At 35.2% G+C, this 13,888-nt stretch overlaps 1 protein-coding gene and 1 non-coding gene across 5 annotated transcripts in view; one reads left to right on the forward strand and one right to left on the reverse strand.

The window, feature by feature from the left end:
• SNX13 (sorting nexin 13) overlaps positions 1-13,888 on the reverse strand; it is an 89,745-nt gene that overhangs the window by 36,410 nt on the left and 39,447 nt on the right. For all 4 annotated transcript variants that reach the window (XM_030885240.2, XM_030885239.2, XM_045288738.1 and 1 more), the window contains 4 exons: positions 9,131-9,235; positions 7,886-8,018; positions 2,431-2,468; positions 296-365 (listed from right to left, as the gene is read on the reverse strand). In XM_030885240.2, coding sequence (XP_030741100.1) covers positions 296-365; positions 2,431-2,468; positions 7,886-8,018; positions 9,131-9,235 — 346 coding nt within the window. The remainder of the gene's footprint in view (positions 1-295; positions 366-2,430; positions 2,469-7,885; positions 8,019-9,130; positions 9,236-13,888) is intronic.
• Positions 10,021-10,267, forward strand: LOC115869289. Its single transcript, XR_004046106.1, has one exon. It is a non-coding gene; the product is annotated as a small nucleolar RNA U89 (small nucleolar RNA).

Below are 13,888 nucleotides of genomic sequence, written 5' to 3' on the forward strand. Positions count from 1 at the left end.
TATAAAGGACTAGTTTCAGTTGATTATAAATGAAAAAATGCTTAAAACTTAAGCATTTCCAAATGTAAATAATGGCACAAGATTAGAGAGAGTAAATATCAAGATACACTGGCAAATGAACATCATAGAACTTAATGAAACAAGCACAAATTGCAAACAAAAAAATACAGTAACTTAAAAGTATGGCTATAGGATGAGGAGAAAAAAGGGGGGGGAGGTTTTAAGAATGAGTGTGGAGAGTAATTTTGGAATGAAAATAGTAGCTTCTCAGAATTGATACCATAAAGTATCTTACCAGTGTCTGAAATATAGGCATGCAGTTGTACTGAGTCATCAGAAGATACATTTGAGAGATCATCCAAAGACTGGGAAAGAGAAAGGGCAATCAGATAACAAAATTTTTTATTTCATAGAAAAAAAAAAGTTAAAGAATTTTAGATCAAACATGCACTACTCTTTATCCCATGTAAGGCTTAAATAATAAAACGAATGATTTTAGTAATCAGTTTAATAATCAAATTATTTCTTCTCTCTTATCTATATATAATAATCTATATACTGTAGCTCACTATGTCTCTTATATTTAATAAATGAAAAGACAATTAAAACTGTAGTTAAAAAGCATTTACAACAAGTATCAATCGACTATATTTTAATAATTTCATAGTGGAAATATACATAGATAAGTAAGTTATCAAACTGAATACTTTTAAGCATATTAATTCAGTACCATTACCACTATTTATTTCCAAAAGTGTTTCATCATCTCAAGCAGTAATAACATCTCAATAATAACTTAATAACTCTCATTTCTTTTCCACAAAACCCCTAGTGTCAACTAATAAACTTTTCATCTCTATGCATTTGCCTAAACCAGATATCTCATAAAAGTGAGACCATGTAATATCTGTCATTTTTTTGGTCTGGTTTATTTCACTTAGCATAAACGATACAATGTTCATCCATGCTACAATACATATCAAAATTTTACTTCACTTTATGGCAAATGGGAGCCCTGGTTGTGTAGTGCTTACACATTAGGCTGAAATCTGCAAGGTTGGCACTTAGAAACCACCAGTCTGGTCCATGGGAGAAAGAGAGGGCTTTCTACTCCCATAAAGAGTAAGAGCAGTGGTTCTCAACCTGTGGGTCGTGACCCCTTTGGGGGTTGAACAACCCTTTCACAGGGGTCACCTGATTTATAACAGTAGCAAAATTACAGTTATGAAGTAGCAACGAAAATAATGTTATGGTTGGGTGTCACAACATGAATTGTATTAAAGGGTCATAGCATTAGGAAAGTTGAGAATCACTCAGAGTCACAAAAACTCAACAGGGCAGTTCGACTCTGTCCTATAGGGTCTCTATGAGTCATGACTCCATTGAAGAGTTGTCTTTTGGTTTATTTATTTATTTGTTTTTTGGTTTTATGACTAACAATATTTCACTGTCGGCATACAACTTTTACTTACTTTTATTGATGGACATTTGAATTAATTCTACTTTTTGGTTACGGCAAAAACCGTATATACTTGAGTTTAAGCTGACACGACTATCAGCTAAGGCACCTAATTTTACCACAAAAACTGCATTAAAAACATGCTAGAAAACTCAGCTTATCCACGAGTATATATGGTAATACTGTAACGAACACTGATCAACAAATAACTTGTCTGAGCTCCTGCTTTCAAATCTTTAGGTATCTATCCAGGAGATAGATGCTGAGATAAATAGTACTTTTACATTTAATATAATAAATTTTTTAAATGATCAATTTTCAAGAAAATTCCACATTTAAAACATTACTGATAAATCCAGATTTAGATGCACATCACACAAGCAGCCTACACAGAGAAAAACGAGCACAGCATGCCTGAGACTGCTTCTGTGCGAAAGTCTGCTTTGAAGATGACTGTTTAGTCAGCTTCCAGCAACGCAAACGGAGGGAAGATTCCTGCCACTCGCTAACTGATAAGCATGGCTTATTGCGCCTAAACTGGTTGGTCTTGAACATAGATGTTCCTTCTGAGAGTCTAGGGTTTTTGTATATTTCAATAAAAAATTGCCTATGTGTCCGATTACCACTTAGAAGCCTAGGCAATGAAATGCAAATGAGCATCCCAATTTTGCAATATGCCAAGTATGCTAAGCACTTGTCACTCTTAAACTACAGTAACTGTTAGAGGTAGTTGCTTAACTTACCATGAAACACTCAGCAAAATTAAAAGAAAACATGTTTACCTATCCCGATTTTTAAATGTGGGACTTTTCTGTTATCTCAACTATATATTTCTTCTTTTAATATTCCTTTCCTAAATAATAGGATGTCACCTACCAATTTATTATCTATTAAAACACTGTAATCAAAAGAATTATTAAAAAAACACTACAGTCACTTTACTATTTAAAGTATCCATTAAAAATACTCACCAAATTTATGCTTCCTGTAGGAGACCCATTAAAAGATTCTGTTGGGGAAACACATGAAATTAGAATGTAGAATGAAACAAAAAAGAACTTTTGAGATAGTTCTTTTTTTAAAAAAAATCATTTTATTGGGGGCTCGTACGCTTATCACAATTCACACATACATCCATTGTGTCAAACACATTTGTACATTTGTTAATGGTTCTTTTTGTTTTGTTTTTTTTTGTCTTTTTTAAAAAAGCTCAAGTAAAAAGAATCAAAGTCATTGAAGTTAAGACACAACAGAACAGCCAAGAAAAATGGTGGCATCTGCCTGATAGCTTAGGTCTAAGTATTGTGCAAGAAAGTATTTTTAAAATACCTGCACTGTCTGGGAAAAAAAAAAAGTAAAAGTCCTTACGTACAAAATTAAATATTTTTATTCTCATAGTAGCATATTAAGTTGTCTACTACAGCAAAAGCATGTGGAGCACACACGGCACATGAAATCTCTTACTGTTATTATTTTTCCCTCATTGGATTAGAAATATCACAAATAAAATTCATTTTTAGTGTGAAAAATAAGATACAGATTGATTTGTAATATAGCTATTAGGTCTACCTATTTTTGGTAGATTTACCTCAAAAACATTAAGTCTAGATGCTTAAGTCAATACAAATAGTAATAGAACAATATAGTTAATACAACATATACAGTCACTAGACCAAAAGATATTTAAAAATCTATATGCAATGCCATTTAATTAAAAAGCAACTATGAAAAATAACTTTTAAACATTTAGGTTAGAGTAAATCGATTAAAATGAATACTAAGCAATAATCTTTTCCCTCTGGGTTTTAATGTATATCTGAGCAAATTAAGTTACCAATTAAGTATTCCTGTTAAAAACAAGTGGTAAGGCAATGCTCATATACAATTTAAAGTTAATATATGGTTTCTATCATTTTTAAGATTACCCATGAATTTAGATCTTTGAGTAACCAAAAGCAAGTTCCCATTACTTCTAGAAAGGGGCAGTTAGTGTTTGCCACCCTATTTCAATAACTCCTAACACTTAGCAGCATGCTTTGATTCCTCAGAGCTTTGGTCATCAAAGCTAAACAGGGAATTTCATCCCTAGAAGTATCCCTTTTTAACAAAGTGATCATTAAAATTAGTAAACAGGTAAACAAATTATTCTACTTATTCAATAAAAGAATCCACATGATATGGTAAACTTGAGTATCTTTGTACAATGTTTTAATGTCTGCTCAACCTCTTAAATTTTCCCACCAAAGACAAGTTCAGTCAAAAGAAGTCATATGCAAACTAAAGCAAATAATAAAAAGAAACACAAGCTATTAGAATCAATCTTGGTTCATATTTAAACAAGAAGTATGTAGTAGGCTATGGATAGCGCTAAAAAACAAAATATTATTTGGCATAGTGTGAAAAAATGTGAGTGAAAGTATACTAAAAATAAGAAAGCTTAATTTAAATACTTTTCAAAAGACTGCTTGGTCTTGTTTTAATAAAATGAAAAATATCTACCTTTAGATAAATTGAAGCTGAAGTATCTACAAAAGCATTCATGAATAAAGAGAAAAAATGGAGGGGAGAAAAGGGAGTGAGTTAAGGTACAACAACAAATTTTCTTCCCCAACCAAGAAAAGCTACCCAAGGTGACTGGTGTTAGTGCACATTTGTTAATAAGCCTTGGGCCATTAATTCCAAGTTCAATTTTGCCTTAAAAAAAAAATCAACTACACATAAATCTCTTATTACATAATTATTTTAGGATATCTAAAAAGTAATCGAAACTTCAAACAACCAAAAAAATAAGACATACCAAAAAGCCTAATTCAAAAAGCTGAAAATTAAGTTCTAATAAACAATGTAAAGGCCTAATTTTGATTAAATTGCATTATAAAGAAAAGGAAATCATAAGCAAGCTACTTGAAAAAGTTGTAGCAAAGACCTATACACTAACAAAGACAATAAACCTGCAAGTTGCTTTTAGCAATAATGTTTCATATTACACCTATCATCCTACACATTGTTTTTTAAATGGCTTCAAGGGAGGTTAGGCAATTTATTAGCTATAATATAAAAGCTTACCAATTAGGACCTTGAGTGTTCAAATAAGCAAAGTGTTTTAGTATGACAATAAGATATACTAAGTATATAATTCCAAATTATAGCCCACGAGTTATAAATTGTGAGAGGTCACTTAATGACAAAAATAATAGAAGTAAATTTGCCTTCAGATCAAAACTACAAGAGAAATAACTTATGAAACAGTTAATGTTTTAACTAAGTGTGATGCATTAAGAAGTTTGAGATGGCACATAAATAATTTATGTCCTTCAGTTACATACATGAAAAAAGACTGGCTGGAAGGGTATGTATGGGGCTGAAAGCCAATTTCGAAAACACGCAAAAGTCTATACTATTCCCAGAGAGTATAATGCTAATGTATTACCATCTTAGAACTGCATATTACAGGCAGTTCCCAGATTTCGAATATCCAATTTATGGACAACTCCTACTTGCCCTTTAATGCTGAGCTGTCACTGCTAACAAAGCAAGCAGGAACAGAACGCGATTTTTGGAATTTGTACTACCTGAGTAAGTTACTGTCACAGGAACCAGGATGGGAAATATATGGGTAGAAGTGCTGGAATGAGAGACTCAGAAGGGACAAAGAAAGCCCACTGATGAAATTATTGGCAGGACTGAGGGAAGCCACTCACATTCAAACCAGTGCAGTCCGCTGCCATCTTTGAGTAGGGTGCCAACATATTTGAAGCCCCATTTTAATGTTATATAGATTTGTCCTCTCTTTGAACACTAAAACCAACCCTTACAGCAAATTCTTAAACACAATCACGTTCATTGCTTCATACGCAGCTATCAAGTCATGGAAAGGGCTGAGTTTTTTCTTGCATAGAAATTAAAATTATATGCACTTGTTCCAACTGACTTACACATTCTTAAAGTTAAGAATGGATCGAAAGCAAATGTTTTGAGAATGATGAGGGCAATGAATGTACAAATGTGCTTTACACAATTGATGTATGGATTGTGATAAGAGTTGTATGAGCCCCTAATAAAACGATTAAAAAAAAAAGTTAAGAATGGATTTTATTCAGAACATGAACTGACAAACTCTTCACTTACTGATTAAAATTCACTTTATCTTCTTTCATTCTGTCTCATATATCAATTAATTTCAAAAATACTTGAAAAAAATTTTAATGTATAAAATTAATATAAATAATACATTTATAATATTTATTTTAGGACGGTTCAGCGATATAAAACTATCACTGAAAATTTCAAAATAGCTCTAAAGCAGCACATTTTTTCAATGAAAATACACACAGATTAATATTCTTGAACTAGAGGTACAATAAATTTTACTGTTTAGTTACTACAGAAATTTTGTTTTTCAAAAAGGCTTCCTTAATTATGCAAATTCAGTTATGAGAATATCACTCCAATTTTACAAATACTTAGAAAATCTTCATCTTAAAACCCAAGGTATTAGATCAACAACCACTAAAGTGCAATGCAATCTTCTGTAACTAGGTTTCTTAGATTACTATTGAAAAAGTAAAATCTCACTAGTGTAGACTACAGGAATCAGACAGAGGAAGAGGAGGCTGGGAATCTTCTATTATAAAAATTTGCTTAAATTGCTGACTACTTAAAAACCCCATTATATTGCTATCTCAAGTAGTCCGTTCATAAAACCTCTTCATACGTAAATGGTCATAATAAAAGCACTCAATAGAATCACTTCACCCAAACTTTGCAATTTAATTTTATTTACATTTGTGCATTTGCTCAGTGAAACATATCAGAGAGTTCTTAAAATTCTAAATATCTAATTAATTTAAAACTTCTGAACTAAACCACAGGTAAAATAGTCATAGGGCTCCGGATTCTGGAGACTCAGGCCCAGTCACTTCTCCCAATATTCTTAATATGAGAGGGATCTAAACAGTTCATGGATAATCTGTGAAAACCGAAGTTGAAGGAGGGACCAGTCCCAGAACCTGAGCTATGAGAATCTGCTGTGCAGACAGTTATGGCTGGCAGGGGGAGCCAGGACTCATCTGTGGAACCACACAGGAAGTACACCCCAGAGCGCTCCCCTATCTAAAACAGCACGATGGCAGGAAAGGGTCACTAAACAGAAAACTTGGGAGAGACGAGTATAAAAGACCAAAGGCATAAAATCTGACTTGAACAGTTAAAACTTTGTCATTAGATGCCCGCTATGATGCAGGCTGGACCTGATCTATTTTCCAAAACTTTCTGTATTTTTTGGTTTGTATTGTTTTGTTTGTTTTTTGTTTATTCATATTAGGGTGCATCTCAGAGGTGTTATGTCATTGGAGGTCACCCCTTGAAGTTATGCTATATGCTTTTCCATTTTTCAGTATAGGAAATCCAGGATAGAAGAACCTATAGGGACAGCAAGTAGAATAACTGTTTTAGGGTTGGAGGATACAGTGGTGGTGGGGGGGGGTAAAGGGTGTCAAGGAGTTCATATAGAAAAACAATGTCTGGAAACTTGTGGTAGCAATTTAAAATTCTACTTGACATGATTGAACTATGGAATGATATGATATAAGTATTAAATCCCAATAAAAATAAGTAAATAGTTCGTGGAAAATGAAATTAAAGGACAAGAGAATTTTTTTCATGAACATTTGAAGCCTCTTCATATAACTACTTACTACTAATAATAACCGATACTAATATTTTATATAGTAAATATGTAATGTAACTATTTTATATATGTAAATCCACCCAAATATCACAATGACTGAGTTATTATGATGAGATTTCAGATTTACAATTAATAAAAATGAGGTCAAAGATATGACGTAACCTCACGCAGGTGGTAAGCGTAAATTGAGTAAACCCAAAGATGCTGACTTGAAATCTTTTTTCTTCACTGTGATGGGACTCAATAGCCTGACTCGAAAACATGGCAAGGCTAGAATAAATTATATGAAGCTTCTTCCAGCTCAAAAAGTCTCTCATACTGTGCAGGACTTAAAAAATATATATGCTTGAATAAGTTTTTTAAACAGTTTTTTTTATGGTAAACTCCATCATTACATGTTAATTAATTTAATCTCAAAGCTCCTACCATTAATATAATTTAATCCAATTAATAATCCTAAAATTAAAAACTACTATGAAAATATTTAGGTGGCATACCTAAAAATCACATTCCACCTAAGAATTTAAGGCTTCTATAGTTATATTCTAGGCTAATGCTATTTTTCAACATTTTAACTTAGCACAATAACTAAATTCTGATATTCTTTTGTAGACTTTAAACTATATAACAATTTACACTTGTGCTTTAGGAACAACACGTATCTTAGTTGAAAAGTCCTATCTTTAAAAGCAGGATATAGATATACCCTCACACATGTAAAATGTGCACAATCTTACCTCCATCACCATCATCTGATCCTCTGAAACTTGGATCTTTTAACATATCCAGCTCTGCGAGCATGCGCACATACAGTGCATTCTGTCTGAACGAAGGATAAAATCTTTCATCCCGCAGCATCAGCTCATATACCTTATGGAAATTAAAATATGCACACCATAAATACAGGTAATCTACTTGTTTTTACTCAATAAGCTTTAACCCCAAACTACGCTGAGGTTTTCCCATAATGCATCACAGGCCTCTTCACTCTCAGATGGCAGCTGCACAACTACTGTGATTTTGTGATTGTTCACAGAAAAAGGCAAGCAGTGTCATGGCTGGTTAGACATCAGCCTGCTAACCACTCGGTCTGTGGTTCAAACTCACTAGCAACTCTGTGGAAGGGGAAAAAAAGAATCTTGGCTGCTCTCAAAAGATTTACAGTCTCAGAAACCCTACATAAGTTCACAGTGAGTCAAAATCAACTTGATGGCAGTGGATTTGGTGTTGAAAATATGCCCTTGTAAATAATGTGTGCTCACATATAACGAGTAGAAAAGATAATATTAATAGTACAGTTCAGGCAACAGAACAATTAGCAAAAGCATATGCTAAGCATGTTATTTACATTTAAAAAATAGAACCGTATCTCATAACTAAAGGTACTTTCATGTGCCTCCAGGAACTAAATTGTACTGAAACACACATCACATGACAATAAGCTATTCATAATAGCCTAAGAAATAATGTTCTCCAAGAAGTCCAATAAAGGCTCCAGGTGCATTGTATAATGAATTTGAGAGGTACATTATTTATACATACAGCAATTCATGAAGTTTTAAGCCTCTGGCTCTTTGGTCAGATTCAAATACACAACACAACATAATTATTTCTTTGTCAGCTACTGCAAATAAATAAGCAAACAAATTGGACTACTATTTGGAACGGGGTGGTAATTAGGAGACATTATTGCCATAACTTTATCTTTTTATTTTTTTAACATTTTATTAGGAGCTCTTACCGATATTATTATAATTCATGGTTTCATTAGATCAAGCATAATTATACAATTGCTGCCCTCATCATTTTCAATATTTTCTTTTCTTCTTGAACTCCTTGATATCAGCTCCCCTTTATCTACTCCCTCCCTTCTTTTTAGTTACCACTCCATTTTAAAAAATGTTTCAATAACCTTTTAAAATTATGAGCACTTGGAATGTATATTCTTTTCCAACAGAAATAAGTGATGTTATATACAATACCTTCCTTTGAATGTCATCAAATATTTCAGGGGTTGGATCTTCATGATTCAAAGTATCTGCTAATTTTGCTACTAAATAGTCATCAACAGTAACCCGTGGAGATGCCTATCAAAAAGAGAAAAATAATAGTAGTTAAAATCTATGACATTTCCAAATACAAGTTAATATTTGTTGGTAGAATAGAACTGTATTATTAAAAGTGATTGATAAATAAGAATCAAGTTGTAAATACGAATGCTTGATGACATAGTGGGTTATTCATTGGCCTGCTAACTGAAAAGGTCAGTAGTTCAAACCCACCAGTCACTCCAAAGGAAAAAAACCCACAGGGGCAATTTTATACTGTCCTGTAGGGTCACTATGAGTGAAAATTGATTTAATGGCTGTGAAGCTGGGTTGTAAATGATGGCTTGATGTTTAAGAAAGATAAACTAAGAGTTATTGCCTTCATTTGAAAATGAACTATATAGTCGACTGTTAAGTAAAACATTGATTAAACATTGACTTGTGCCAATCAAATAACACCAACTCCTCATTTATCATGCAAAAATGAAGGATAGTCAAATCAGATCACACAATGAAGGATGACGGTATCATTACACAATGACAAATTACAGTATTACATAACTGGAAACCACTGACAATCGTGGTTTAGCCAAGTTGATACATAATATTAACTATCATGGCCAATATTACTTAGATTAGTATTCATTATTGCCAGAGTTAATGTGAAAAACTATTACTGCAAAGGTGAAATGCTATATACAATATGGTTCATCAAGTGAGGGCTAAGTGTACTTTACCTCTCATTAAACCTCATTTTTTCAATTAGTACAATAGAAATATGATTACTAGAAAGATTAATAAAGATATATGTAAGATATATAGCACGGAATCTAGAAGTTGGGAAAGATTGTTATCAAGTGTTAATAAGAATTAGTGTTGGGATCTGGAATCTTAGTGGGGTGCCTGAGGCCTGGCTCCCTACTGTAAGGCCAGATCAATAGCACAGCTGGCCCTGAATGTATTTCCGCTGCTGTCCCCAGTTCTGGCAGCTGCATGCAGGGGGGCCGGCCCACAGGCGGGTGCCAAAGAAGAGGGAGGCACATGCCCTCTGAGCACAACCTTGGATCTGAAGGCCCAGAGAACTGAAGCAAAGGCTGGGAAGGGAGGAGCGGTGAGGATCGGGTTGGGGCTTGGCCCTGTGTGGACCCTGAACTGCCCTTGCTCACCTTGGGGAAGCGCTAAGCAAGAACCCTGACTACATCAAATTATGCAAGATCCAGGCGGCCCAGAACACCTCCAAGATGATCGCCATGTCACAGAATCTTATCTATCTCACTGCTGACAACCTCGTGCTCAACCTGCAGGAAGAGAGCTTCATGCGGGGAAGCGACAGCCTCATCAAGGCTAAGAAAGGAGCCTGCTGAGTGAGAGCTTCACCTGAGACGACTTGGAGCCACCTCTTCCTGGTCTTGGAGGAGTCAGCTCTGGGGTCCCTGGACACCCCTCGCCTGTCCAGCACCATGATGGTCCCCTCTCTGCCCCTCCCCAACCCTCCAAGGTTATTGAAGGACTGGCCCTTTTTTCAGGGAAATGACTGTCCTCTCCCCATTTCTCCAAGGGTGTTGGAACCGAGTGTGATTAATTTCTCAGTGATTTATTCCATACTGGGTGAGTTCCCTCCCTCAAGGCTGGGAGGAGAGAACCGTCGTCCCAGAAATTCTCAATAAATTTTTATTATGCAAACCGAAAAAAAAAAAAGAATTAGTGTTTAGTATTTAATAGTACTGGATATGTATTAAAATAATAGCCATGTGTGGCTTATCATTTGACATTAGAGCAATAATATTTTTGAATAGTTTTTTAAATGCAGTGCCTTTATCCTAAATTTGGTATTATAATCAAAATTAAAGAAAAGTTTCACTGTGATGTGGGAAGGAAAATAATCCAAAATTTTAACTTGTTCTGTGATTTTTTCCATTTGAAAATACATACTACACAGATAAATAAAATATGACCTTCTAATGTGAAAAATTACTTTATATATGAGCACACGCTAAAACCAGAACAGTGACTCACCCTGGCATACACACATCACTGTAGTAGTACAATGTAGTACCCTCTTTTATTTATACTTCTGTATTTTTACGGGTTACACAAAAAAATATATGAACACACTATTGGTTAACCAGAGTAAGACAACTTAAATGATATTTTATCTAGACCTATTTTCTCCTCTGCTTCCAACATCCCAAATCTCACTGCTTCGTATCAAAGGGAATATCAAGTGATCAACAATTTTAGTTGCTTTTACTTGTAAAGTATACAAATCCTCTGGGGCTTACTTAGTTCATTTAATATTGCATCACTAAGATTAATCCAGATTACAAACACCACTATAGTTTGTTCCTTTTTTCTGATTTATACATCACATGATATGAATCTGTTTAGCATTTATATTTGTATTTAGGTATGCATTTCGTAGCTTTTACATCTTAAGTAGTTAAAGCATTATCTGTAATGTTTTTAAATCTTAAAGTTATCCTATAATTACAGCTGTTCTTTTTTCTGGTAGCTCTCAATAAAATCAGTAGTTCACAGAAAATAATCTTATTTACACAGTAGATATGTCTCAGCTCTGCTCCACGACACAGTTAATGTACATCAGCATCTATGATCTGGTATGCTTACTATGCCCTACATTACTTCTAATTTCTTTCCTAGCATCATTTCATATATTAATCTTTTTATATTCACGCCCCTCTTCTCCCATATTATTAACAAGCTCATTTGCTTCTCAACCTCCTAGCTCTTTGGCACTTCCCATTTTCTTCTAATTTGCCAGTTCCCTATTAGCCACACTTTTTGGCCTATCCAGTCCAAATCAGGTAGCTAATCTTTTGAAATTGTTTTGTTGGCACCTTAAAAACCCTTATGACCCAATGTTGGTGCTGATCCACTGGGTAAAACTCCCAACATTAATTCCAACTTCTGCTCTGAAACACACAAAGTTGAATGTTGGATAATGCAGAAAAGCTGTAATTGTCTCCACCCTCCAACTGGATTATTTTTTTAATCACTTTATTAAGGGCTCATACAACTCTTATCACAATCCACACATACATCAATTGTGTAAAGCATATTTGTACATTCATTGCCCTCATCATTCTCAAAACATTTGCTCTCCACCTAAGCCCCTGGCATCAGCTCATTTTTCCCCTCCCTATCCGCTCCCCACTCCATCATGAACCCTTGATAATTTATAAATTATTATTTTGTCTTATCTTGCCCTGTCCAACGTCTCCCTTCACCCAATTTTCTGTTGTCCGTCCCCCAGGGAGGAGGTCACATGGAGATCCTTGTCATCGGTTAACTTTCCAACCCACCCTCCCCTCCACCCTCCCAGTATCATCACTCACACCACTGGTCCTGAAGGGATCATCTGCCCTGGATTCCCTGTGTTTCCAGTTCCTATCTGTACCAGTGTAGTTCCTCTGGTCTAGCCAGATTTGTAAGGTAGAATTGGGATCATGATAGTGGGGGAGGAGGAAGTATTTAGGAACTAGAGGAAAGTTGTATTTTTCATTGTTGCTACATCGCACCCTGACTGGCTCATCTCCTCCCTGGAAGGGGATGTCCAGTGGCCTGCAGATGGGCTTTGGGTCTCCAATCGGCACTCCCCTCCTCATTCACTATAATTTTTTGTTCTGATGATGCCTGGTACCTGAGCCCTTCGACACCTCGTGATCGCACCAACTGGATTTTTTAAATAAGGCTAATCAGATTATTCTTTCATTCCCTTCAAAACCTAAAGTTTATAGAGAGCATTAACTTTAATAGGGAACCCTAGAGCACTCTCGGCTAAGTGTTGAAAGGCTGTCAACCAAAAGGTTGGCAGTTCAAACACCAGCCACTCTTCGGGAGGCAGATAAGGAAGGCTGCCTGTGCAATGAAAATTTATAGACTAAGAAATTTTAAACGGGATCACTGTGAATTGGAATCCATACAATGGGAGCATTAACTTTCATGATAGATTAATACTGCTTAAGAAATGCATTTGAAAATGCTTTGAAGCTATGCATTAAAGTTTTGAAGCATTTTCAAATTTATTTCATATATTGGTATGAAATAAATTGGTATTGGTAAAAGTGTAGAGCTGGCCAAAAAGATGAATGCCGTACAAAAAAACGGACTGACATAGTGTCTACATCAATGGGCTCAGGCATAGGAACAATGGTGAGCATGGCTCAGGACCGGTCAGTGTTGCATTCTGGTGAGTATGTAAGGTAGTCAAGGGTCACAGCAGACTCGATACACTAACAACAACACAAAACACAATCCTGCTTTTGAAAATGACTTCCTTGATTTGGTCTGTCTACCTCGCATTAGGCATCTTTTGATACTTTTTGTCTTATACCATACAGGAATGTCCCTGGCTCTTCCAGGTAGTATTGGATTGCCAACTGCAAGTGTGGTGATTCTCACCAAAGAAAGATGAGGGTGTCTGCACCCCTAAAGATTTACACATCAGAAATCCTATATGGGTTGCAATGAGGCGGAATCGAATCAATGGCAGTGGGTCTGATTTTTTTGCCTAAACCTAAAGGAGTGCTGGTGTTACTAAAGGAGTGCTGGGTACACTTTGAAACGCCATCTGCAAGGTTAGTGATACAAAGCCACCAGCCACTCTGTTGGCCAAAGACGAGGCTGTTTGCCCCTCTAATGATTTGTACAGCCTCAAAAACCCTGCACAGG

The sequence above is a fragment of the Echinops telfairi genome, unplaced genomic scaffold, assembly GCF_000313985.2.
Source record: "Echinops telfairi isolate 266 unplaced genomic scaffold, ASM31398v2 ScPeMD7_23;HRSCAF=83, whole genome shotgun sequence".
Lineage (NCBI taxonomy): Eukaryota > Metazoa > Chordata > Mammalia > Afrosoricida > Tenrecidae > Echinops > Echinops telfairi.